General features: G+C 45.2%; 1 protein-coding gene across 1 annotated transcript in view; it reads left to right on the top strand.

Annotated features, from left to right (window-relative positions):
• The window catches only part of GABBR1 (gamma-aminobutyric acid type B receptor subunit 1), a 36607-nt gene extending 11067 nt beyond the window's left edge, over positions 1-25540 (top strand). The window contains exons 5-21 of the mRNA XM_030970537.1: positions 3261-3395; positions 5940-6110; positions 7011-7112; positions 7392-7457; positions 8304-8495; positions 9403-9645; positions 10250-10313; positions 11339-11416; positions 11744-11894; positions 13063-13195; positions 14414-14530; positions 16345-16462; positions 16929-17056; positions 18365-18434; positions 19110-19165; positions 21899-22042; positions 24546-25540. Coding sequence (XP_030826397.1) covers positions 3261-3395; positions 5940-6110; positions 7011-7112; positions 7392-7457; positions 8304-8495; positions 9403-9645; positions 10250-10313; positions 11339-11416; positions 11744-11894; positions 13063-13195; positions 14414-14530; positions 16345-16462; positions 16929-17056; positions 18365-18434; positions 19110-19165; positions 21899-22042; positions 24546-24857 — 2280 coding nt within the window. The 3' untranslated portion in view covers positions 24858-25540. The remainder of the gene's footprint in view (positions 1-3260; positions 3396-5939; positions 6111-7010; positions 7113-7391; positions 7458-8303; positions 8496-9402; positions 9646-10249; positions 10314-11338; positions 11417-11743; positions 11895-13062; positions 13196-14413; positions 14531-16344; positions 16463-16928; positions 17057-18364; positions 18435-19109; positions 19166-21898; positions 22043-24545) is intronic.
• The last annotated feature ends 1468 nt before the right edge of the window (positions 25541-27008 follow it).

Raw genomic sequence — 27008 nt, 5'->3', positions numbered from 1 at the left:
TTTTGGGATTGGGATCAGGTTTGGGGCCAGTGGGATGGGATTGGGGTCAGGTTTGGGGTCACCAGGATGGGTTTGGGGTGAGGATGGGGTTGAGGTGAGTTTGGGGTCAGGTTTGGGATCAGGTTTGGGGTCACTGGGATGGGATTTGGGGTGAGTTTTGGGGTCAGGTTTGGGATTGGGGTCAGGTTTGGGATTGGGGTCGGGTTTGGGGTCAGATTTGGGGATATCAGGATGGGATTTTGGTCAGTTTTGGGGTTGGGGTCAGGTTTGGGGTCACCTGTTTGGGATTGGGGTCAGGTTTGGGATTTGGGGTCAGGATTTGGGATTGGGGTCAGGTTTGGGATTTTGGTCAGTTTTGGGGTCAAGTTTTGGGTCACCAGGATGGAAATAAGGTGCGTTTGGGGTCAGGTTTGGGGTGAATTCTGGGCTCAGTTTTGGGGTCCCCAGTGATTGGATGGGGCTGAGTTTGGGGTCAGGAATGGGATCAGGATTTGGGACAGAATTTGGGATTGGAGCCAGGATATGTGGCCCCAAAATCCCAATTTTTCCTCCCAAAAAAACCCCAAATTTCCCCCCCAAAAATCCCAATTTCCCCCCAGAATTTCCCCCCAAAAATTCCCAATTTCCCCCCACTAAAAATCCCATTTTTCCTCCAAAACCCTCAAAATTTTCCCCCTAAAGTCCCCAAATTTTCCCCCCCAAAAAAATCCCAATTTCCCCCCAAAACCCCCAAATTTTTCCCCCAAAATTCCCAATTTCCCCTGAATTTTCCCCAAATTTTCGGCCGTCCCAAACCCCCCTCAATTCCCCCTCCCCCCAGCGCCGTTGCCATGGCAACCCGGGGATGCTGCTGAGAATCGCCATGGCAACCAGGGGATGCTGCTGAGCATCGCCATGGCAACGGCTCCGGCTCCTTTTCCGGACTTTTCCGTGCCCTGAATTATTCATGGAATTTTTCCTTTGGAATGGGAGAAAAATGGGAAAAGGGGGGGAGGGGATCCCAAAATTTTGGGGGGAAAAAAGGGAAAAATTGGGAATTTTGGGGGGATGAAAATTGGGATTTTCTGGAGGATGAAAATGAGAATTTTTGGGATTTTTGGGGGGTTAAAAATGGGATTTTTGGGGGGTTAAAAGTGGGATTTTTTGGATAAAGAATCAGATTTTTTTGGGGTTGAAAATGGGAATTTTTGGATAAAAAATGGGATTTTGGGGGCATTTTTTGGGGTTGAAAATTTGATGTTTTTTTAAATTTTGGAAAGAAATGGGATTTTTGGGGGGGTTAAAAATGGGGTTTTTGGATAAAAAATGGGATTTTGGGGGGCATTTTTTGAGTTTGAAATGGGATTTTTTGGGGATTTTTTTGGGGTCAAAAATTGGGGGTTTGGGGTTGAAAATGAGAAATTTTGGGATTTTTTTGGATTAAAAAATGGGATTTTTGGGGTAGAAAATAGGAATTTTTGGGAGGATTTTTGGGGTTAAAAATGGGATTTTTTTGGTGTTGAAAATTGGATTTGGGGGGATTTTGGGGGGATTTTGGGGCCATTTTTAGGGGGATTTTTGTGGCCATTTCCGGGCCATTTTGGGGGATTTTTGGGGTCATTTTGGGATCATTTTTGGGGGCAGTTTTGGGGTTTTTGGGGGCAATTTGGGGATTTTTTTGAGTCATTTTGGAGCCATTTTTGGGGTAATTTGGAGCTTTTGGGGTGGGTTTTTTTTGGGAATTTTGGGATTTTTTTTTCCTGGAACTGGTGGTCACTGGTGGAACTGGGATTGTCCCCGGTTGTCCCCTCAGTGTCACCTTGGTCCCACCTGGTGCCATCTTGGTTCTTTGGGTTCAACCTTGAGGTTTTGGAGTTTTTGGGGCCATTTTTGGGGTAAATTTGGGGTTAATTTGGGGGTTTTTGGGTTGGAACTGGGCTGGAACTGGTGGAACTGGTGGAACTGGGATTGTCCCCGATTGTCCCCTCAGTGTCACCTTGGTTCCACCTGGTGCCATCTTGGTTCTTTGGGTTCAACCTTGGGTTTTGGAGTGTTTGGGGCCATTTTTGGGGTTTTGGGGTGGGTTTTTTGGGGAATTTGGGGATTTTTCCCCTGGAACTGGTGGTCACTGGTTGAACTGGGATTGTCCCCGGTTGTCCCCTCAGTGTGACCCCGGCCAGGCCACCAAGTCCCACCTGGTGCCATCTTGGATCTTTGGGTCCAACCTGGGATTTTGGGTTCAACCTTGAAGTTTTGGGGTTTTGGGGCCATTTTGGGGCCATTTTTGGGGTTTTTGGGTTGGAACTGGTCTGGAACTGGTGGTCACTGGTGGAACTGGGATTGTCCCCGATTGTCCCCTCAGTGTCACCTTGGTCCCACCTGGTGCCATCTTGGATGTTTGGGTTCAACCTTGGATTTTGGGGTTTTTGGGGCAATTTTGGGGTAAATTTGGGGGTTTTTGGATTGGAACTGGTCTGGAACTGGTGGTCACTGGTTGAACTGGGATTGTCCCCGGTTGTCCCCTCAGTGTGACCCCGGCCAGGCCACCAAGTCCCACCTGGTGCCATCTTGGATTCATGGGTCCAACCTTGGATTTTTGGGGGTTTTGGGGCCATTTTGGGGCAATTTTTGGGGCAATTTTTGGTGGTTTTGGGTTGGAACTGGTCTGGAACTGGTGGTCACTGGTGGAACTGGGATTGTCCCCGATTGTCCCCTCAGTGTCACCTTGGTCCCACCTGGTGCCATCTTGGATTCATGGGTTCAGCCTTGGATTTTGGGGTTTTTGGGGCAATTTTGGGGCAATTTTGGGGTAAATTTGGGGGTTTTGGATTGGAACTGGTCTGGAACTGGTGGAACTGGGATTGTCCCTGGTTGTCCCCTCAGTGTGACCCCGGCCAGGCCACCAAGTCCCACCTGGTGCCATCTTGGATTCATGGGTTCAGCCTTGGATTTTGGAGTTTTTGGGGCAATTTTGGGGTAAATTTGGGGGTTTTTTGATTGGAACTGGGCTGGAACTGGTGGCCACTGGTGGAACTGGGATTGTCCCTGGTTGTCCCCTCAGTGTGACCCCGGCCAGGCCACCAAGTCCCACCTGGTGCCATCTTGGATTCATGGGTTCAACCTTGGAGTTTTGGGTTCAACCTTGGATTTTGAGGGGTTTGGGGCGTTTTTTGGTGTGTTTGGGGTCATTTTTGGGTGGTTTTTTTGGGAATTTGGGGATTTTTTCCCCTGGAACTGGTGGTCACTGGTGGAACTGGGATTGTCCCCGGTTGTCCCCTCAGTGTGACCCCGGCCAGGCCACCAAGTTCCTCTACGAGCTGCTCTACAACCTCCCGTTCAAGATCATCCTCATGCCCGGCTGCTCCAGCGTCTCCACCCTGGTGGCCGAGGCCGCGCGCATCTGGAACGTCACCGTGGTGAGAGAGCGGAGAAAATTCCGGAACTTTCCGGAAAATGTGGGAATTCTGGGGGAAAAGTTGGGAAATTTTGGAATTGTTTTGGTGCGGGAATTTTTGGGATTTTTTTGGTGAATTTTTGGGATTTTGGGGGGGATCTTTTTGGTTTTTTTTTTCAATTATTTTTCAAATGTTTTCCAATATTGTAAAATATTTTGGGAGTTTTTTTGACTTTTTTGTGTTTTTTTTGTGAATTGTTGGGAATCTTTTTTCTGAATTTTTGGGTTTTTTTGAATTTTTTGGAATAATTTTTTCAGATTTTTTTCCAATTTTAAAAAATGTTTTGGGATTTTTTTTTTAATTTTTGGGGATATTTTTTGGACAATCTTTTTGGATTTTTTTTATTTTGTTGAGGATTTAAAGGGAATTTTTGGGACTTTTTGGTGAATTTTGGGGATTTTTTGGTGAATTTTTGGGATTTTTTTTGGTGAATTTTTTGACTAAAAAATTCAATTTTCTTCCAGTTTTAAAAAATATTTTGGGATTCTTTTTGGAGGGAATTTTTTGGGATTATTTTTCAAATTTTTTCAATTTTTTTCAAGTTTTCTAAAATTTTTACAAATTTTAAAAAATCTTTTGGAAATTTTTCTTTTGTTTTGGGGGGATTTTGGGGGGATTTTTTTGGAGAATTTTCTTGGTTTTTCCAGGATTTTTTTGAGATTTGTTGTGGGGATATTCTGGATTTTTGGGGGTTTTAACATTTTTTTGATGGGGGAATTTTGGAGATTTTTTGGGGGGATTATCTCAATTTTGGGGGGGGAATTTTTTGGGGGATTTATTTGTTTATTTATTTGGATTTTTTCAGATTTTTTTTTTAAGGGGAATTTTTGGGGGGATTTTTTGTGTTGTTCTTTGGACTTCTTAAAGAATTTTGGGGGTTTTTTTAAAGATTATTTAGGGGTATTTTCCCAACTTTGAGGGGATTTTTGGGGGATTTTCTGGATTTTTTGAAGATTTTTGGGGAACCTTTTTCAGGATTCTTAAAACCTTTTTTTATTTTTAAAAAGTTTTTGGAACATTTTGGTAATTTGGGGGGAATCTTGGGGAAATTCTCTTTATTCTTTACAGATTTAAACAAAAATTTAAATAACATTTTCTTGAATTTTTTATTAAATAAAATAAAAACTTCTGGACCATTCCTGGATCTTTTGGGAATTTTTTGGGGGGGAATTTTTGGGATTTTGGGGGGTCCTTCCCGTCCCTCCAATTCCCGAAATTCCCGCCTTGTTCTTCCCGCCTGCTCCCAGATTTTTCCTGTCACTCCCATTCCCAAAATTCCCAAATTCCCCAAAATCCCCAAATTCTCCTTCCCATTCCCACCATTCCCGTATTTCCCATCATTCCCAAATTCCCACAATTCCCACAATTCCCAAAAATTCCCACAATTCCCATCCCCAGATCCCCACAATTCCCAAGTTCTCACAATTCCCAAAATTCCCCTTCCCATTCCCACAAATCCCCTTTTTCCCACAATCCCCAAATCCCCCAAATTCCCCACAATTCCCACAAATCCAATCCCCAAAATTCCCAAATCCCCAAAAATTCCAAATCCCAATTCCCCCCCAATTCCCAAATCCCCAAAATCTCAAAAATTCCCCAAATCCCAAAAAAATCCCCCAAATTCCCAATTTCCCAAATCCCAACAATTCCCGTTCCCAAATCTCCAAATCCCCACAATTCCCATTCCCAAAAATTCCGAAAATTTCAATTCCCAAAATCCCCACAATTTCCATTCCCAAAATCCCCCAAAAGTCCCAAAAAATTCCCAAAACCCCCCCCAATTGGAATTTTTTGGGGATGTTTTTGGAATTTTTAGGGAATTCCCAGCGCTTCCTGACATTTTTCTGGATGTTCCATAACCCCAAAATTCCTATCCCAAAATCCCCAAAATCCCCAAAATCCCCAACCCCAAAAATTCCCAAATATCCAAATCCCAAATCCCCAAGAATTCCCTAAAAAACTCCCCCAAAATCCCCCCAAAAATCCAGAAAAAATACCAAAAAAATGCCAAAAATCCCGATAAAATAAAATAATCCCCCAAAATCGCCAAAAAATCACAAAAAATAAAAAAAACCTGCACAAAATCCCCCAAAACATCCCCAAAAATCTGAAAAAAATCCCCACAATTCCCATTCCCAAATCCCTAAAATTCCAATTCCCCAAATCCCCCAAAATCGCCAAATATGCCCAAAAATTCCCAAAAAATCCCCCAAAAATCACACAAAAAGCTCCCCAAAATTGCCAAAAATAAAAAACCTGCACAAAATCCCCCAAAAAATCCTAAAAATCCCAAAAAAATCTGAAAAAATCCCCACAATTCCCATTCCCAAATCCCTAAAATTCCAATTCCCCAAATCCCCAAAAATGCCCAAAAATTCCAAAAAAATCCCCCCAAAATCGCCAAAAATCGCCAAAAAATCACAAAAAAGCTCCCCACGAAATCGCCAAAATTCCCGAAAATTCCCTGAAAAACCTGGGATTTTGGGGAATTTTGGGAATTCCCAGCTCTCGTACGGCTCCAGCTCCCCGGCGCTCTCCAACCGCCAGCGCTTCCCGACGTTCTTCCGCACGCACCCGTCGGCCACGCTGCACAACCCCACCCGCGTGCAGCTCTTCAAGAAGTGGGGCTGGACCAAGATCGCCACCATCCAGCAGACCGAGGAGGTCTTCACCTCGGTAGGAACCCCTTGGGTTTGGTGGCCCCAAAATCCTCCTTGGGTTCCTCCATGGTGGCCCCAAAATCCTCCTTGGGTTCCTCAGTGGTGACCCCAAAATTCTTCTTGGTGGCCCCAAAATTCTCCTTGGTGGCCCCAAAATCCTCCTTGGGTTCCTCAGTGGTGACCCCAAAATTCTTCTTGGTGGCCCCAAAATTCTCCTTGGTGGCCCCAAAATCCTCCTTGGGTTCCTCAGTGGTGACCCCAAAATTCTTCTTGGTGGCCCCAAAATTCTCCTTGGTGGCACCAAAATCCTCCTTGGGTTCCTCTTTGGTGGCCCCAAAATCCTCTCTTGGGTTCCTCCTTGGTGGCCCCAAAATTCTCCATGGTGGCCCCAAAATCTTCCTTGGTGGCCCCAAAATCCTCTCTTGGGTTCCTCCTTGGTGGCCCCAAAATCCTCCTTGGGTTCCTCCTTGGTGGCACCAAAATCGTCCTTGGGTTCCTCAGTGGTGACCCCAAAATTCTCCTTGGTGGCCCCAAAATTTGCCTTGGATTCCTCCTTGGTGGCCCCAAAATTCTCCATGGTGGCCCCAAAATCCTCCTTGGTGGCCCCAAAATCCTCTCTTGGGTTCCTCTTTGGTGGCCCCAAAATTCTCCTCGGGTTCCTCAGTGGTGACCCCAAAATTCTTCTTGGTGGCCCCAAAATCCTCCTTGGTGGCCCTAAATCATCTTTGGTGTCCTCAAGTTGTCCTTGATGCCCTCAACCCCATTTTTGGTGCCCCCAACCCCATTTCTGGTGTCCCCAACCCCATTTCTGGTGTCCCCAATCCCATTTTTGGTGCCACCAACCCCATTTCTGGTGTCCCCAACCCCATTTCTGGTGTCCCCAACCCCATTTCTGGTGTCCCCACATCTCCACCAGACCCTGGACGACCTCGACCGGCGGGTGAAGGAGGCCGGGCTGGAGATCACCTTCCGCCAGAGCTTCTTCTCCGACCCCTCTGCGTCCGTCAAGAACCTCAAGGTGAGACCTCCGAGGTCCAACCCCGAGGTCCAACCCCACCCTCGGGACCACCCTGAGGTCCAACCCCACCCTCGGGACCACCCTGAGGTCCCACCCCACCCTCAGGACCACCCCGAGGTCCCACCCCACCCTCAGGACCTCCCCAGCCATGGTGGACCTCCAAAAAGAGGAGAAACCGCCCCAAAAATCCATTGGGGTCAAAAAGGAACGGGTGGGAGAGGGTTGTTAATTTATGCAAATGAGGTGGGCGGGGCTTTGAAAATCTGTCCAATCCCGCAGCGGCAGGACGCCCGGATCATCGTGGGGCTCTTCTACGAGACGGTGGCGAGGAAGGTCTTCTGTGAGGTGGGAACCAAGTGATGATGGGTGGTGGGGATTGGTGGATCACGGATGGATGGAGATGGTGGTGATGATGATGATGGATCACGGATGGATGAAGATGGTGGTGATGGTGGTGGTGGTGATGATGGTGATGATGGATCATGGATGGATGGATGGAGATGGATGATGGTGGTGGTGATGATGATGATGGATCACGGATGGATGAAGATGGTGGTGATGGTGGTGGTGGTGGACATTGATGGATCATGGATGGATGGATGGAGATGGATGATGGTGGTGACGATGATGATGATGGAGATGGATGGATGAAGAGGGATGAAGATGGATGGTGGTGATCATGATGATGATGGATCATGGATGGATGGATGGATGGAGATGGATGATGGTGGTGATGAGGATGATGATGGTGGATCATGGATGGATCATGGATGGATGGAGATGGATGATGGTGATGATGATGATGGTGATGATGGATCAATGATGGATCGTGGATGGACGGATGGAGATGGATGATGATGATGATGGATCAGTGGTGGAAATTGATGGATCATGGATGATGGTGATGATGATGATGATGGATCAATGATGATGGATGGTGGATGGATCAGTGGTGGAACTTGATGGATGGAGATGGATGATGATAATGGTGATGATGATGATGGATCATGGATGGATGGAGGGAGATGGATGGATCAATAATGGTGGATCATGGATGGATGGAGATGGATGATGATGATGATGATGATGGATGATGATGGTGATGATGATGATGGATGGATGACGAATGGATAGAAATTACCAGAAATCGATGACAGACAGACGGACGGACGGACCTCCCCACCCTTCCAGGTGTACAAGGAGAAGCTCTACGGCAAGAAGTACGTCTGGTTCCTGATTGGCTGGTACGCCAACAAATGGTTCCGCACGCCCGACCCGTCCATCAACTGCACGGCGGACCAGATGGCCGAGGCGGTGGAAGGTCACATCACCACCGAGATCGTCATGCTCAACCCCGAGAACACGCGCAGCATCTCCAACATGGTGAGCCTTGGGTCAGCCTCGGGGCAGCGCTGGCTGGTGGCCAACCCAAACCTTGGGTCAACTTTGGGTGGTCTCCAACCCAAACCTTGGGTCAACTTTGGGTGGTGGCCAACCCAAACCTTGGGTCAACTTTGGGTCAACCTTGGGTGGTCTCCAGCCCAAACCTTGGGTGAACTTTGGGTGGCCAACCCAAACCTTGGGTGGTCTCCAGCCCAAACCTTGGGTGGTGTCCAACCCAAACCTTGGGTGGTGGCCAACCCAAACCTTGGGTGGTCTCCAGCCCAAACCATGGGTGGTCTCCAACCCAACCATTGGGTCAACCTTGGGGGTGTCCAATGCAACCATTGGGTCAACTTTGGGTCAACTTTGGGTGATCTCCAACCCAAACCTTGGGTCAACCTTGGGTGGTCTCCAATTCAACCATTGGGGTCAATGTTGAGTGAAGGTTGCGTGGTCTCCAATCCAAACCTTGGGTCAACTTTGGGTCAACCTTGGGTCTCCCTTGGGTGGTTTCCAGCCAAACCTTGGATGGTCTCCAACCCAACCATTGGGTCAACCTTGGGTCAACCTTGAGGAGTCTCCAACCCAACCATTGGGTGAACATTGGGTGATGGCCAACCCAACCATTGGGTTAACTTTGGATGGTCTCCAGCGCAACCGTTGGGTCAACTTTGGGTGGTCTCCAACCCAACCATTGGGTGATCTCCAACCCAACCATTGGGTGGTCTCCAACCCAACCATTGGGTGGTCTCCAACTCAACCATTGGGTGGTCTCCAACTCAACCATTGGGTGGTCTCCAACCCAACCATTGGGTGGTCTCCAACCCAACCATTGGGTGATCTCCAACCCAACCATTGAGTGGTCTCCAACCCAACCATTCCCTCACTGTTGGTTGTCCTCCACCAGACGTCCCAAGAGTTCATCGAGAAGCTGGACAAGAGGTTGGGCAACAACCCCAAGGAGAACGGTGGCTACCAGGAGGCGCCGCTGGCCTACGACGCCATCTGGGCCTTGGCCTTGGCGCTCAACAAGACGGCCCAAGAGTTGGCCAAGCAAGGGGTGGGCTTGGACGAGTTCAACTACAACAACAAAACCATCACCGACGAGATCTACCGCGCCCTCAACTCCTCGGCCTTCGAGGGTGTCTCGGTGAGTGGACGGTGGCGCCGAAATTCGGGTTTGGGTGGTGGTGGCATCTAAGGGGGGTTCCAAAAGTCAGATTTGGGTGGTGGTGGTATCAGAGATTTGTGTTGGGTGGAAGTTCCTCAAAAATGTGGCTCCAAAATTCACATTTGGGTGGAGGTGACATTGAGGACGTCACTGAGGTGACACTGATGATGTCACCATAGGTGGATGGAGGTGACATTGAGGATGTCACCATCTGTGGTTGGAGGCGCCACCAGGGATGTCCCCACCTTTGTGGAGGTGACATTGAGGATGTCACCACTGGTGGGGGGAGGTGACGTTGAGGACGTCACCATGCCTGGGTGGAGGTGACATTGAGGATGTCACCATCTCTGGTGGAGGTGACATTGAGGATGTCACCATTGGTGGGTGGAGGTGGCACTGATGATGTCACCACCTGTGGGTGGAGGTGACACTGAGGACATCACCGAGGTGACCTTGAGGACATCACCACCTCTGGGTTTGAGGTGACATTGAGGACGTCACTGAGGTGGCATTGAGACACCACCACCTGTGGGTGGAGGTGTCCCCAGGGGTGTCCCCAACGCCGTCCCCGTGTCCCCTCCAGGGCCACGTGGTGTTCGACGCCAGCGGCTCCCGCATGGCCTGGACCCTGATCGAGCAGCTCCAAGGTGAGGGGACAGCGGGGGACAACGGGGGGTGGCACTCGAGGACGTCTTGAGGGACCTCCAGGTGACACTGAGGGACCTTGGGTGACATTGAGGGACCTCCAGGTCACCCGTGTTGGTGTCACCTGTCTGGGTGTCCCCAAGGTGTCACCTGTGCCATTGTCTGGGTGTCACCTGTCTGGTGTCACCTGTTCTGATGTCCCCAAGGTGTCACCTGTGCCATTGTCACCTGTCCACTGTCACCTGTCCCACCTGCCCTGGTGTCCCCAAGGTGTCACCTGTGCAGGTGTCATCAGTCCAGGTGTTCTGAAAGTGTCACCTGTCCCACCTGTCCCAGTGTCACCTGTGTGGTGTCACCTGTCCCGTTGTCACCTGTCCATTGTCCCCTGTCCCACCTGCCCTGGTGCCACCTGTGTGGTGTCACCTGTCCCGTTGTCACCTGTCCATTGTCACCTGTCCCACCTGTCCCATTGTCACCTGTGTGGTGTCACCTGCCCATTATCACCTGTCCCGGTGTCATCTCTCCTGGTGTCACCTGTCCATTGTCACCTGTCCCACCTGCCCTGGTGTCACCTGTGTGGTGTCACCTGTCCCATTGTCACCTGTCCCATTGTCACCTGTCCCACCTGTCCCATTGTCACCTGTCCCACCTGCCCTGGTGCCACCTGTCCCATTGTCACCTGTCCATTGTCACCTGTCCCACCTGTCCCAGTGTCACCTGTCCCATTGTCACCTGTCCATTGTCACCTGTCCCACCTGTCCCATTGTCACCTGTCCCACCTGCCCCGGTGTCACCTGTCCCATTGTCACCTGTCCATTGTCACCTGTCCCACCTGTCCCAGTGTCACCTGTGTGGTGTCACCTGTCCATTGTCACCTGTCCCACCTGCCCCGGTGTCACCTGTCCATTGTCACCTGTCCATTGTCACCTGTCCCACCTGCCCTGGTGTCACCTGTCCCATTGTCACCTGTCCATTGTCACCTGTCCCACCTGCCCCGGTGTCACCTGTCCGTTGTCCCCTGTCCCAGACGGGGAGTACCAGAAGATCGGGTACTACGACAGCACCAAGGACAACCTGAGCTGGTACAACAACGACAAATGGATCGGTGAGAAACGGGGTGAAAAACGGGGAATTTGGGGAAAATGGGGAAAATTTGGGAAATTTGGGGAAAATCTGGGGGGAAAACGGGGAAAAATTTGGGAGGGAAAATGGGACAAAAAAGGGGGAAAATTGGGAAGAAAAATGGGAGGAAAATGGGGAAAAATTGGGAAAAATTGGGAAAAATTGGGGAAAATGGGAGGGGAAAATGGGGGAAAATTGGCAAAAAAAAAAAGGGGGAAAATGGTAAAAAAATTGGGAAAAATGCTGAAATTTTTTCTGGGTGTTCCCAAATTTCCGATTTTTTGGGGATTTGTCCCAATTTTGTCCGCAGGGGGGTCCCCCCCGGCCGATTACACCAAGGTGATCACGACCTTCCGCTTCCTGTCCCAAAAATTGTTCATTTCCGTCGCGGTGTTGGCGTCGCTCGGAATCGTCCTGGCCGTCGTTTGTTTGGCCTTCAACATCTACAACGGGCACGTCAGGTGGGGAAATTCCCAAAATTCAAAAAAATTCAAAAATTCCCCAAAATTCTCCAAAATTTCCAGAAGTTTTGGTGGGTTTGGGGGGTTGGGAGGGAAAAAAATGGGATTTTTTTAGGGGTTTGAGGGGGGAAAAATGGGAGGTTTGGGGATTTAAGTGGAAAAATTTGGAGTTTTAGGGGATAAAATTAAGAGGTTTAGGGGGTTAAAGTGAAAAAATTCAGAGTTTTGGGGTGAATGTGAAAAAATTCTGAATTTTTGGGGGTTGGGGAGGGAAACAATCCCAAAGGTTGAAGGGTTTGAGGTGGGAAAATTCCCAAATTCCCCAAAATTCCCAAAAATTCCGAGGGGTTGGGAGGGAAAATATGGGGGGAAATGAGGGGGGGAGAATGGGGAAAAAATTGGGGAAATTTGGGAAAATCAGGGAAAATTTGGGGAAAATTCAGGGAAAAATGGGGGAAAATCCTGGGGGAAAACTGAGGGGAAATTCTGGGAAAAAGCAGGAAAGAAAGGGCAAAAAACTGGGAAATTTTTGGGGAAAATTATGGGAAAATTGGGGAAAATCAGGGAAAATTTGGGAAAAATTCTGGGAAAAATGGGGGAAAAATTTGGAGAAAAATCAGGAAAATGCTGTGAAATTTGGGAAAAATTCTGGGAAAAATGAGAAAAATGGGGGGAAATTTGGGGAAAATTGGGGAAAATTCAGTGAAAAATTGGGTGGAAATGGGGAAAAAATTAGGGAAAACTTCTGGGAAATTTGGGAAAAATTGTGGGAAAATGAGAAAATATTCTGGGGAAAAATGAGGGAAAATGAGGAAAATTTTTGGGAAAAATGGGGGGAAAATTCATGGAAAAATGGGGAGGAATTGGGAAAAATTGTGGGAAAAATTGGGGGAAAAGCTGGGGGGAAATGGGGGGAATTTAGGGGAAAATCGGGGAAAATTTTGGGAAAAAATAATGGGAAAAATTGGGGAAAATCAGGAAAAATTCTGGGAAAAATGGAAAAAAAATGGGAAAAGAAGAAGAAAAATTTTGAAAACCAGTAAAAAACGGGGGAAATTCAGGGAAAAATGGGAAAAAATGATAAAAAACCGGGAAAACCCCCACCCTCGGCCGTGTCCGGGTGTTGCTGTTTGCGGTGCCGGTTGTACCCGACTGCCGGCTGTTGCAGGTACATCCAGAACTCGCAGCCCTACCTGAACAACATGACGGCCGTCGGTTGTACCCTGGCGCTCGCCGCCGTCTTCCCGCTGGGGCTGGACGGGTACCACATCGGGCCGGGGCTGTTCCCCTTCGTCTGCCAGGTGCGCACAGGCGGAGCTACAGGCGGAGAGCGGGAAATGGGGGGGGAATGGGGTGGGAACAGGCGGAGGAACAGGGAAATGGCGGGGGAACAGGCGGAGAGGGGGAATGGCGGGGGAACAGGTGGAGGGGGGAAATGGGGTGGGAACAGGCGGAGGAACAGGGAAATGGTGGGCAACAGGCGGAGAGGAATGGGAAATGGGGTGGGAACAAGCGGAAGAACAGGTGGATGAACAGGTGGAGGAATGAGGAAAATGGGATGGGAACTGGCAGAGGAACAGGCAGAGGAACAGGCGGAGAGGGAGGGAAATGAGACGGGAACTGGCAGAGGAACAGGCGGAAAGGAGGAAATGGGGTGGGAAAAGGCAAAGAAACAGGCGGAGAGGAGGAAAAATTAGATGGGAACAGGCGGAGGAACAGGGAAATGGGGTGGGAACAGGTGGAGAAGGGAAATGGCGGGGGAACAGGCGGAGGAACAGGCAGAGGAACAGGCGGAAATGGGGTGGAAATAGGTGGAGGAACAGGCGGAGAGGAGGGGAAATGGGGTGGGAACAGGCAGAGGAATGAGGAAAATGTGGTGGGAACTGGCAGAAGAACAGGCGGAGAGGAGGAAATGGGGTGGGAAGGTAGAGGAACAGGCGGAGAGGAGGAAATGGGGTGGGAAAAGGCAAAGAAACAGGCGGAGAGGAAGAAAAATTAGACGGGAACAGGCAGAGGAACAGGCGGAGGAACAGGCGGAGGAATGAGGAAAATGTGGTGGGAACTGGCAGAGGAAAAGGCGGAGAGGAGGAAAAATCAGGTGGGAACAGGCAGAGGAACAGATGGAGACAGCACCAGGGATGGGAAGAAACAGTCGGGAACAGTCGGAGGAGGAACAGTCGGAATGGGAAGGAACAGTCGGAATGGGGAGAAAGAGTCGAGAACAATCAGAATGGGAAGGGAAGGGAACGAACAGTCAGAGACAATCAGAATGGGGAAAAAAAAGGGAGAAACAGTTGGGAACAATCGGAATGGGAAGGGGAGGAACAGTTAGGAACAGCCAAGAACAGTCAGAATGGGAAGGAACAGTCAGAAACAACCAGAGCCACACCCAGGACAGCCAAAACCCAGGAAACGACAACACCCAGAGCAGGAACAACCAACACCACCATTCCCCGCCGGGTTTCCGACTGTCGCGGCCTCGTCCGACTGTGGCGGTGCTGTCCGGCTGTTGTTCACAGGCGCGGCTGTGGCTGCTGGGGCTGGGCTTCAGCCTGGCCTACGGCAGCATGTTCACCAAGATCTGGTGGGTGCACACCGTGTTCACCAAGAAGGACGACAAGAAGGACAAGCGGAAGGCGAGGAGGGAACAGGCGGACGGGGGCCAGGGGGATGGGTGTTGTTGTTGGGATTTGGGGGTTTGGGATCCGGGTGTTCCTTTGGGATCTGGGTGTTCTTTTGGGATCTGGGTGTTCCTTTGGGTTCCGGTGTTCCCTTGGGATGTGGGTGTGGTTTGCTGGGGTTTGGGTGTTGGTTTGGGTGTGGTTTGCTGGGGTTTGGGTGTTTGGGATCCGGGTGTTCCTTTGGGATCTGGGTGTTCTTTTGGGATCTGGGTGTTCCTTTGGGGTTGAGGTTGTTGGGATCTGGCTGTTGTTTTTGGGATTTGGGTGTTGGGATCCAGGTGTTCCCTTGGGATCTGGGTGTGATTTGTTGGGGTTTGGGTGTTGGGATCCGGGTGTTCTTTTTGGAATCCAGATGTTCCCTTGGGGTTGAGGTTGTTGGGATCCGGGTGTTCCTTTGGGTTCCGGGTGTTCCCTTGGGATGTGGGTGTGGTTTGCTGGGGTTTGGGTGTTGGTTTGGGTGTGGTTTGCTGGGGTTTGGGTGTTTGGGATCCGGGTGTTCCTTTGGGGTTTCGGTGTTGGGATCCGGGTGTTCTTTTGGAGTTGAGGTTGTTGGGGTTTGGGTGTTGGGATCTGGGTGTTCCTTTGGGATCGGGGCGTGGTTTGTTGGGATTTCGGTGTTGGGATCTGGGCGTTCTTTTTGGGATCTGGGTGTTCCTTTGGGGTTTCGGTGTTGGGATCTGGGTGTTCCTTTGGGGTTGAAGTTGTTGGGGTTTGGGTGTTGGGATCTGGGTGTTCCTTTGGGATTTGGATGTGTTTTGGGATCCGGGTGTTGGGATCCAGGTGTTCTTTTTGGGATCTGGGTGCTCCTGTGGGGTTGAGGTTGTTGGGATTTGGGTGTTGGGATTGGGTGTTGCTTTGGGATCTGGGTGGGCTTGTTGGTGATTGCTGTTGGGATCCGGCTGTTGGGATCCGGCTGTTTGGGATCCGGCTGTTGGGATTCGCGTGTTTGGGATCCGGCTGTTTGGGAGTTTCTCCGTTCCCGGCGGGTCCGGCTGTCGGGGTGTTGGCGCTGTGGGTTCGTTGGGCGGAGCTGTGGGTGGTAGTTCCTGCGATCGTGGGGGCTGTTGGTCGGTTGGATCCCTGTGACGTGTTGGGTTGGCCTACCTGTTGAGGTCTCCGTCACCGGTTCCGGAAGGTTCTCCGGGGGTTTGAGAACCTTCCAGAAGTTGCTGAAGGGTTCTGGGGGTGTTTGGGGGTTCCTGGGAAGTTCTTGAGATGTTCCTGAGATGTTCCTCGAGGTGCTTGAGGGTATCTTGAAGGTTCTCCAGGCGTTTGAGGGGGGGGTTTGAGGTGTTTGGGGGTTCTAGAAGGTTCTCAAGGCGTTCTGGAGGTGTTTGAGGGATTGTCCAGGTGTTTGGGGGCTCCTCAAGGTGTTTGAGGGGCATTCTTGAGGGGTTTTGGGGTTCCTGTGAGGTTCTCCAGGTGTTTGGGGGTTCCTTGAGGTGTTTGAGAAGGTTCTGGAAGGTTCTCCAGGTGTTTGGGGGTTCCTCGAGGTGTTTGAGAGGGTTCTGGAAGGTTCTCCAGGTGTTTGGGGGTTCCTCGAGGTGTTTGAGAAGGTTCTGGAAGGTTCTCCAGGTGTTTGAGGGTTCCTCGAGGTGTTTGAGAGGGTTCTGGAAAGTTCTCCAGGTGTTTGGGGGTTCCTGGGAAGCCCTGGAGATGTTCTGGAGATGTTTAAGGGTTCCTCGAGGTGTTCGGGGGGTTCTGGAAGGTTCTTCTGACTCTCCCCACCCCAAACCACCTCAAACCACCCCCAAAAAAACCCCAAATCCCCAATCCGGGCGTTTTCTCCCCAGGAATTCACCAAGGAGGAGCCCAAGTCGGACATGGACGTGTCCATCCTGCCCCAGCTCGAGCACTGCAGCTCCACCAAGATGAACACCTGGCTCGGTATTTTGGGGGGATTTGGTCAATTTTGGGGTTTTTGGGGTAAAATTTGGGGAATTCTCAGTAAAATTTGTGGGGTTTTCGGTGGCATTTTGGGGGATTTTAAGGCAAATTTGGGGGAATTTCAGGGACATTTTGCGGGATTTTAGGGCAAATTTGGGGGATTTAGGGCAAATTTGGGGTACTTTTGGTAAAATTTGGGGATTTTAGGTGGAATTTGGGGGTTTTTTTTGGAATTTCAGGTGGAATTTTAAAGCAAATTTGGGGATTTTAGGGCAAATTTTGGGGGATTTTAGGTTGAAATTTGGGATGTGCAGATCAAATTCTGGAAGGTTCAGGTGGAAATGAAAATGAAATTTAATTTTTTAAAATGACAAAATTTTAAAAAATTAATTTTTTTGAATTAAAAATAATTTAAATATATTTTTAATTCAAATTTTTTTTTTCCTTTTTCTCGATTTTTTTCCAGGGATTTTCTATGGATTCAAGGGGTTGCTGCTCCTTTTGGGAATTTTCTTGGCCTATGAGACCAAAAGCGTCTCCACGGAGAAAATCAACGACCACCGAGCCGTGGGCATGGCCATCTACAACGTGGCGGTAAATTCCAGAACATTCCAGGGAAAAAAATTCCCCTGAAAAAAAAATTGAGAAAAATCCCAAAAAGTAAAAAAAAATCCCCCAAAAATTCCAAAAAAACCCCCAAAAATTCCCCAAAAAAATCCCCCAAAATCCCAAGAAATTCCTGAGAAATTCCCCCCAAAAAATGCCCCAAAAATCCCCAAAAAAACCACTCAAAAAATCCCCCAAAAATCAAAAAAAATACCAGAAAAATCTAAAAATTCCCTCAAAATTCCATAGAAGTATCCCAAAAAATACCAGAAAAATTCCCTAAAATTAAAAATGCCCAAAAAAAAGCCAAAAAATGAAGGGAAAACCCCCAAAATACCCTTAAAAAAACCCTCAAAAATGAAAAAAAATCCCCAAAATCCCAAAATTCCCCAAATAATTTGGATTTTTTTGGGTGTTGTGCCTGATCCTGAGCTCGCAGCAGGACGCCGCCTTTGCCCCAAAAAATCCCCCCAAAATTCCCCAAAATACCAGAAGAATCTGCAAAAAATCCCCAAAAAATCCCGCAAAAATCTCCCCAAAATTCAAAATAATCTCAAAAAAAATTTCAAAATATTCTTTAAAAATTCCTCAAAAATACCCCCAAAAAATCCTCAGAAATTCCCTAAAAATCTCCCCCAAAATCCCGAAGATATTTTTAAAAAATCACAAAAAAATTCAAAATAATGTCAAAAAAAATCCCTAAAAATTAGAAAAAAATCTCAAAAAATCCCCAAAAATCCCCCAAAAAATCCCCCAAAAATACTCTCTAAAAATCTTTAAAAATTCAAAATAATCTCAAAAAAAACGCCAGAAAAATTCAAAATATTCTCCAAAAAAGCCCAAAAATGCCTAAAAATGAAGGAAAACCCCCCAGAACGCCCCTAAAAATCCCCCCAAATTCCCAAAAATTCAGAAAATCCCAAATTTTGGAAAATAATTTGAATTTTCAGGTGTTGTGCCCGATCACGGTGACGCTGATGCTGAGCTTGCAGCAGGACACGATCTACTCAAAAATTCCCCCCAAAAATCCCCAAAAATACCAGAAAAATCCCCCAAAAAATCTCAAAAAATTCTCTAAAAACCGTCAAAAAAATTCCCCAAAAACCAGAAAAATCCCTAAAAATATCCCCTCAAAAATCAAAAAAAAAATCCAAAAAATTCAGAATATTCTTTAAAAAAAGCCCAAAAAATGCCAAAAAATGAAGGAAAACCCCCCAGAACGCCGCCGAAAAAATCGGAAAAAAATTCCCAAATTGCCCCAAATCCCAAATTTCTCTAAAATTTGGGATTTTTCAGGTTTTGTGTCTGATCACGGCGCCGGTGACGCTGATCCTGAGCTCGCAGCAGGACACGATCTACTCAAAAAATCCTCCCAAAAATCCCCAAAAATACCAGAAAAATCCCCAAAAAATCTCAAAAAATTCTCTAAAATCTGTCAAAAAAAATTCCCCCAAAATACCAGAAAAATCCCTAAAAATATCCCCCCAAAAATTAAAAAAATAAAAAATCAGAATATTCTTTAAAAAACGCCCCAAAAATGCCAAAAAAGAGAAACCCCCAGAACGCCCGAAAAAAAGAAAAAATTCCCCAAATTCCCAAACCATTTCTCTAAAATTTGGGATTTTTCAGTTTTAAAGTTTGGTTGGGGGGGGGCGGTGGCGTTGATGCTGAGCTTGCAAACACACGATCTACTCAAAAATCCCCAAAAATCCCCAAAAATACCAGAAAAATCCAAAAAAAATCTCAAAAAATTCTCTAAAAACCGTCAAAAAATTCCCCCAAAAAACCAGAAAAATCCCTAAAAATATCCCCTCAAAAATTAAAAAAAAAATCAAAAAATTCAGAATATTCTTTAAGCCCCAAAAATGCCAAAAATGAAGGAAAACCCCCAGAACGCGCCCGAAAAAATCGGAAAAAAATTCCCAAATTGCCCCAAATCCCAAATTTCTCTAAAATTTGGGATTTTTCAGGTTTTGTGTCTGATCACCGGCGCCCGGCGCTGATCCTGAGCTCGAGGGCCACACGCCGCTCCCGCCGCTACGCCCGCCCTTCGTCTTCTCCTCCTACATCACCCTGGTCGTGCTCTTCGTGCCCAAGGTGAGCCCAGAATTACAGAAAAATTCAATTTTTGGGGAATTTTATTGGGAATTTTTTGGGAATTTTATTGGGAATTTTTTTGTTTTTTAAAAATTTTTTCAGGATTTTTTTCGGATTTTTTTCAGATTTTTTTCGGATTTTTTTTCGGATTTTTTTCAGATTTTGGGGGATTTTTTTAGAGATTTTCAAAATATTTTTTCAAGGGTTTTTGGGGGATTTTTAAAGGACTTAATTTTTTTTTTCCCAGAATTTTTTGGGGATTTTTTTGTGATTTTTTTAAAAGATTTTTTCAAAATTATTTTTTCACCCTGGTGGGCTTTTTGTGCCCCAAGGTGAGCCCAGAATTACAGAAAAATTCAATTTTTGGGGATTTATTGGATTTTAAAGGTTTTTTAAAAATATCTTTTAATTTTTTCATTTTTTTTTTTTTTCGGATTTTTTTTCGGATTTTTTTCAGATTTTGGGGGATTTTTTTAGAGATTTTCAAAATATTTTTTGGGGATTTTTGGTTTTAAAATTTAATTTTTTTTTTTCAGGATTTTTTGGGTTTTTTGATTTTTTAAAAGATTTTTTTCAAAATTATTTTTTCACCCTCTTGCTCTCGTGCCCAAGGTGAGCCCAAATTACAGAAAATTAATTTTTGGGGAATTTATTATAAGGTTTTTAAAAATTTTTTAGGTTTTTTCAGTTTTTTTTCGATTTTTTTTGTTTTTTCGTTTTTTTCGATTTTTGGGGTTGGATTTTCAAAATTTTTTCAGGTTTTTGGGGGTTTTTTAAAGATTTTTTTTTTTCCAGGATTTTTTGGGGATTTTTTTGCGATTTTTTTAAAAGATTTTTTTCAAAATTATTTTTTCACCCTGGTCGTGCCTTGTGCCCAAGGTGAGCCCAGAATTACAGAAAAATTCAATTTTTTGGGGAATTTTATTGGAATTTTAAAGAGTTTTTTAAAAATATCTTTTAGGATTTTTTCAGGATTTTTTTTCAGATTTTTTTCGGATGTTTTTTGGATTTTTTTTTCGAATTTTTTCGGATTTTTGGGGATTTTTTTAGAGATTTTCAAAATATTTTTTCAAGGTTTTTTGGGGGATTTTGGGGGATTTTTAAAGGATTTAAAATTTTTTTTTTCCAGGGTTTTTTGGGGATTTTTTTGTGATTTTTTAAAAGATTTTTTTCAAAATTATTTTTTCACCCTGGTCGTGCTCTTCGTGCCCAAGGTGAGCCCAGAATTACAGAAAAATTCAAATTTTGGGGGAATTTTATTGGGAATTTTAAAGGATTTTAAAAAAAATTTTTCAGGATTTTTCAGGATTTTTTTAGGATTCTTCGAGATTTTTTTACGATTTTTTGGGGATTTTTGGAGGACTTTTTGGGGATTTTTTACATTGATTTGGGGGAATTTTGGGGATTTTAAAAAATTTTTTAGGATTTTTAAATTATTTGGGGGGATTTATTGGGATTTTTTTAGGATTTTTTCAGAGTTTTTTTGGATTTTTTAAAAATTATTTTTGGAGGTTTTTTAAAGGATTTTTTCAGGATTTTTTTTTTGGGTAATTTTTTTAGAATTTTTAAAGTATTTTAGGGATTTTTTTTATTTTTTCACAATTTTTTTTTTATTTTCAAAGGATTTTTTGGGGGGAGTTTTAAAGATTTTTTTTTAATTTTTTGGGGGATTTTTTGGGATTTTAAAAAAAATTTGGGGGAATTTTTTTGAAATTTTTTGGGACTTGTTGGGAAATTTTGGGGGTTTTTTTGGAATTTTGGAGGATTTTTTGGGAGTTTTTTTTTGGGGAATTGTTGGGAATACCCGGGAATATTCAGAATTTCTGGAATTTGCTGGTTTTTTGGGTCAGATGCGTCGGCTGATCACGCGCGGGGAGTGAATTGGGGAAAAAAATGGGAATTTTGGGCGATTTTTGGGAATTTTTTTGGGAATTTTTTGGGGAATTGTTGGGACATGTTGGGGGGATTTTGGGGGGATTTTTTGGTGATTTTTTTGTGGTTTGGGGGGATTTTTTTTTCATTTTGGAGGAGTTTTTGGTGGTCTTTTGGGAATTTTTTGGGACATTTTGGGGGGATTTTTTTGGAATTTTGGAGCATTTTTGGGTGGGTTTTTGGGGAATTGTCGGGACATTTTGGGCGTTTCTTTTTTGATTTTTTTGCGATTTTTTTTTGCGTTTTCCGGGGGATTTTTTGGGAATTGTTGGGACATTTTGGGGGGATTTTTTTGGAATTTTGGGCGATTTTTTGGGATTTTTTGGGGATTTTTTTGGGAATCGTTGGGAATACCCAGGAATATTTGGAATTTCTGGAATTTTCTGGTTTTTGGCTCAGATGCGGTGGCTGATCACGCGCGGGGAGTGAATTGGGGGAAAAATTGGGAATTTTGGGCGATTTTTTGGGAATTTTTGGGGAATTTTTGGGATTGTTGGGACATTTTGGGGGAATTTTTTGGTGATTTTTTTGTGTTGTTGAGGGTTTTTTTTAAATTTTTGGGGGATTTTTGTGGTCTTTTAGGGAATTTTTGGGACATTTTGGGGGGATTTTTTTGGAATTTTGGAGCATTTTTGGGTGGGTTTTTTGGGGAATTGTCGGGACATTTTTGGGCGTTTCTTTTTTGATTTTTTTGCGATTTTTTTGCGATTTTTTTTGCGTTTTCGGGGGATTTTTCTGGGAATCGTTGGGAATACCCGGGAATATTCGGAATTCCTGGAATTTTCTGGTTTTTCGGCTCAGATGCGGCGGCTGATCACGCGCGGCGAGTGGCAGTCGGAGCAGCAGGACACCATGAAGACCGGATCCTCCACCAACAACAACGAGGAGGAGAAGTCGCGGCTGCTCGAGAAGGAAAACCGCGAGCTCGAGAAAATCATCGCCGAGGTGGGCGGAACCTTCCAGAATTCTGGGAATTTCGGCATCCAACCCTTTTGTTCTGGTGTTTTTCCCCATTTTTTCTGGTTTTTCCCCATTTTTCTGGTGTTTTTCACATTTTTTCCCTTTTTCCTGGTATTTTTCCCGTTTTTTTCCCCCCATCGCCGAGGTGGGCGGAACCTTCCGGAATTCTGGGATCCAAACTCCTTTTTCTTGGAGTTTTCCCATTTTCTGGTTTTCCCCATTTTCTGGTGTTTTCCTGGTGTTTTCCCCATGGAGACCCTTCGAATTCTGGGATCCAAACTCCTTTTTCTTGGAGTTTTTTCCCATTTTTCTGGTTTTTTCCCCATTTTTCTGGTGGTTTTCACATTTTTTTCCCTTTTTCTGGTGTTTTTCCCGTTGTTTTCCCCCCATCGCCGAGGTGGGCAGAACCTTCTGGAATTCTGGGGAATTTCAGGATCCAAACTCCTTTTACCTGCAGGTTTTCCCCATTTTTCTGGTTTTTTCCCCATTTTTCTGGTGTTTTCCATTGTGGTGTTTTCCCCCCATCGCCGAGGTGGGCGGAACCTTCCGGAATTCTGGGATCCAAACTCCTTTTTCTTGGAGTTTTTTTTTTCCCTTTTTTGTTTTTTCCGTTGTTTTCCCCATTGGGGACCGAGGTGGGGGAACCTTCGAATTCTGGGTCCAAACCCTTTTCTTGGTTTTCCCATTTTTTCTGTTTTTTCCCCATCTTTTCTGGTGGTTTTTCACATTTTTTTCCCTTTTTCTGGTATTTTTCCGTTGTTTTCCCCCCATCGCCGAGGTGGGCGGAAGGTTCCGGAATTCTGGGGAATTTCAGCATCCAAACTCCTTTCTCGTGTTTTTTTCCCCTTTTCCTGGAGTTTTGCCTGGTTTTCTCTTTTACCCCAAATTTCCCCATTTCCCCCCAAATTTTCCCATTTTTCCCTCATTTTATCCCATTCTTCCCCCATATTTTCCCTGTTTTTCCTCCCATTATTCCCCATCATTTCCCCATTTCCCCCTCTTTATTCGCCAAAATTTCCCCATTTTCTCCCACAATTTTCACATTTTTTCCTCTTTTATCCCATCATTTTTCCATTTCCCCCTCAATTTCCCCATTTTCCCTACTTTTATCCCATAATTTTTCCCCCATTTTCCCCCTAAATTTCCCCATTTTTCCCATATTTTCCCATTTTTCCCTTCTTGTTCCCCATGTTTTCTTCCTTTATTCCCCAAAATTTCCCAAATTTTCCCCAAATTTTTCCCCATAATTTCCCTCTATTTTCCCCCATAATTTTCCCCATTTCTCCCCTTTATTCTACATAATTTCCCCATCTTTTCCCCATTTCCCCCCATAATTTTCCCCAATTTTTCCCCACAATTTTCCCCAATTTTTTCCCATTTTATCCCACAATTTTCCCAAATTTTTCCCATTGTTTTCCCCATTTTAACCCCAAATTTTCCCCATTTCCCCCATAATTTTCCCCAATTTTTCCCCATTTTACTCCCATATTTTTCCCCATAATTTCCCCCATATTTTCCCCATTTTTACCCCATTTTTCCCATATTTTCCCCATAATTTCCCCATATTTTCCCCCCATAATTTCCCCCATATTTTCCCCATTTTAATCCCATTTTTCCCCATAATTTTCCCTGTATTTCCCTCATATTTTCCCCATTTTTTCCCCATTTTTCACACAATTTTTCCCCATTTCTCCACAATTTTCCCCATAATTTCCCCCATTTTCCCCATAATTTCCCCCATATTTTCCCCTTTTCACCCATTTTTCCCCATAATTTTCCCCATAATTTCCCCATTTTTCCCCATAATTTCCTCCCATTTTTTCCCCATTTTTCCCCATAATTTCCCCATTTTTTCCCCATTTTTCCCCCAATTTTTTCCCCCATTTCCCCCATAACTTTCCCCATAATTTTCCCCATAATTCCCCCCATATTTTCCCCCATAATTTTCCCTGTATTTCCCCATTTTTTCCCCATTTTTCCCCACAATTTTTTCCCCATTTTTCCCCATAATTTTCCCCATAATTTTCCCCCTAATTCCCCCCATATTTTCCCCATATTTTCCCCCATAATTTTCCCTGTATTTCCCCATTTTTTTCCCCACTTTTCCCCCATTTTTTCCCCATTTCTCCATAATTTTCCCCATAATTTCCCCCCATTTCCCCCATAACTTTCCCCATAATTCCCCCCATATTTTCCCCATAATTTCCCCCATATTGCACATTTCCCCCCCATATTTTCCCCATTTTTCACACAATTTTTCCCCATTTCTCCATAATTTTCCCCATAATTTCCCCCCATTTCCCCCATGACTTTCCCCATAATTCCCCCCATATTTTCCCCCATTTTGCACATTTCCCCCCCATATTTTCCCCACTTTTCACCCAATTTTTTCCCCATTTCCCCCATAATTTTCCCCATAATTTTCCCCATATTTCCCCCCATATTTCCCCCATTTTTCACCCCATTTCCCCCCATTTTTCCCCGGCAGAAGGAAGAGCGCGTCTCCGAGCTCCGGCAGCAGCTCCAGGCGCGGCAGCAGCTCCAGCTCCGCTCGCGGCGCCGCCATTCCCGCGATTCCCAGAACTCCCCCAATGCCCAGAACCACCTGGGCCCCTCCTCCCAGCATTCCCAGATTTCCCAACATTCCCAGATTTCCCAACATTCCCAGATTTCCCAACATTCCCAGATTTCCCAGGCGTTCCCCCAGCCCAGCCTGGTTCGCTGCCTGGTGTCGGAGCAGGCGGAGAAGCTGGGCCGGGCCAACTGCGACGGGAGCCGCGTGCACCTGCTCTACAAGTGAGGGAAAATTCCAGAAAAATCCCGGAATTCTGGCGGGAAAATTCTTGGAATTCAGGCAGAAAAAAATCTCGGAATTCAGGGGGGAAAATCCCGGAATTTTTGGGGGGAAATTCAGGAATTTCTGGGGCAAAATAGTGGAATTTACCCAGGAAAATTCACAGAATTTACATGGAAAAATCGTGGAATTCTTGGCCAAAAAATCATGGAATTCATGTCAGAAAAATCATGGAATTCATGTCCAAAAAATCATGGAATTCATGTCAGAAAAATCATGGAATTCATGCCAGAAAATTCATGGAATTCTTACTGAAAAAATCCATGAATTTAGCTGGAAAAAACCAGGAATTTCTGTAGGAAAAGAATGGAATTGAGGTGGGAAAATCCTGGGCCGTGCACCTGCTCTACAAGTGAGGGAAAATTCCAGAAAAATCCTGGAATTCTGGTGGGAAAATTCTTGGAATTCAGGCAGAAAAATCCCGGAATGCAGGGGGGAAAATCCCAGAATTTTTGGGGGAAAATTCAGGATTTTTTGTGGGAAAATCCCGGAATTTAGGCAGAAAATTCACAGAATTTACATGGAAAAATCTTAGAATTTAGGTCGAAAAATCCTGGAATTCATGTCAGAAAATTCGTGGAATTTAATTAGAAAAATTCCTGGAATTCACACGGAAAAACCCCAGAATTTACATGAAAATATCCTGGAATTTATGTCAGAAAATTCATGGAATTTTTGCCGAAAAATTCCTGGAATTCACCCAGAAAAATCCCAGAATTTACATGAAAATATCCTGGAATTCTGAAAATTTAGAAATTCAGAAAATTTATGAAAGTTTTGCTGAAAAAATCCTGGAATTTCTATGGAAAAATCCCAAATTGAGGTGGAAAATTCCAGAAAAATCCTGGAATTCAGGCAAAAACATCCTGGAATTTTTGTGGGAAAAATTCCCAATTTTCCCCCCAAAATTTCCTGAATTTCCATCCCAAAAATCCCCCAGAATTCCCAGGTTTTCCCCAAAAAGTCTCAATTTCCCCCCCCCAAAATTCCTGAATTTCCCCCCCAAAAAAATCCCAATTTCCAATCCCAAAAATGCCCCCAAATTGCCAATTTCCATCCCCAAAAATTCCCAATTCCTACCCCAAAAAATTCCCAATTTCCATCCCAAAAATGCCCCCAAATTCCCAATTTTCATCCCCCAAAATTCCCAATTCTTATCCCAAAAAATCCCAATTTTCATCCCAAAAAATTCCCAATTCTTATCCCAAAAAATTCCCAATTTCAATCCCAAAAATGCCCCCAAATTCCCAATTCTTATCCCCAAAAATTCCCAATTCTTATCCCAAAAAATCCCAATTTCCATCCCAAAAATCCCCCCAAATTCCCAAATTTCACCCCAAAAATTCCCAATTCTTATCCCAAAAAATCCCAATTTCCATCCCAAAAATCCCCCAAATTCCCAAATTTCACCCCCAAAAATTCCCAATTCTTATCCCAAAAAATCCCAATTTTCATCCCAAAAAATTCCCAATTCTTATCCCAAAAAATCCCAATTTCCATCCCAAAAATGCCCCCAAATTCCCAAATTTCACCCCCAAAATTCCCAATTCTTATCCCAAAAAATTCCCAATTCTTATCCCAAAAATTCCCAATTTCCATCCCAAAAATGCCCCCAAATTCCCAAATTTCACCCCCAAAATTCCCAATTCTTATCCCAAAAAATCCCAATTTTAATCCCAAAAATCCCCCAAATTCCCAATTTTCCATCCCCCAAAATTCCCAATTCTTATCCCAAAAACATCCCAATTTCCCCCCCCAAAATTCCCAAATTTGCCCCTAAAAAAAATCCCAAATTTCCCCCAAAATTCCCTCAGAATTCCCCAATTTTCCCCTAAAAAATCCCCAAATCTCCCCAACCCCCTTAGAGAATAAAAATTCCCGGAATTCCGAGGAAAATTCGGGATTTGGGGTCGGGAATTCCCAAATTTTTGTGGAAATAAAACAATCAATCGGGATCCATCGGCTCCGAGTGGTTTGGGGGGAATTTTGGGGGAAATTTGGGAATTTTTGGGGAAATTTTGGGATTTTTGGGGGGAATTTTGAAGGGAATTTGGGGAAGTTTTGGGGAATATTTTTGGGAATTTTTTGGGAATTTTG

This window comes from Camarhynchus parvulus, unplaced genomic scaffold, assembly GCF_901933205.1.
Source record: "Camarhynchus parvulus unplaced genomic scaffold, STF_HiC, whole genome shotgun sequence".
Taxonomy (NCBI): domain Eukaryota; kingdom Metazoa; phylum Chordata; class Aves; order Passeriformes; family Thraupidae; genus Camarhynchus; species Camarhynchus parvulus.
Note: the sequence above shows the minus strand (reverse complement) of the source record. Positions and strands in the feature narration are given on the sequence as shown.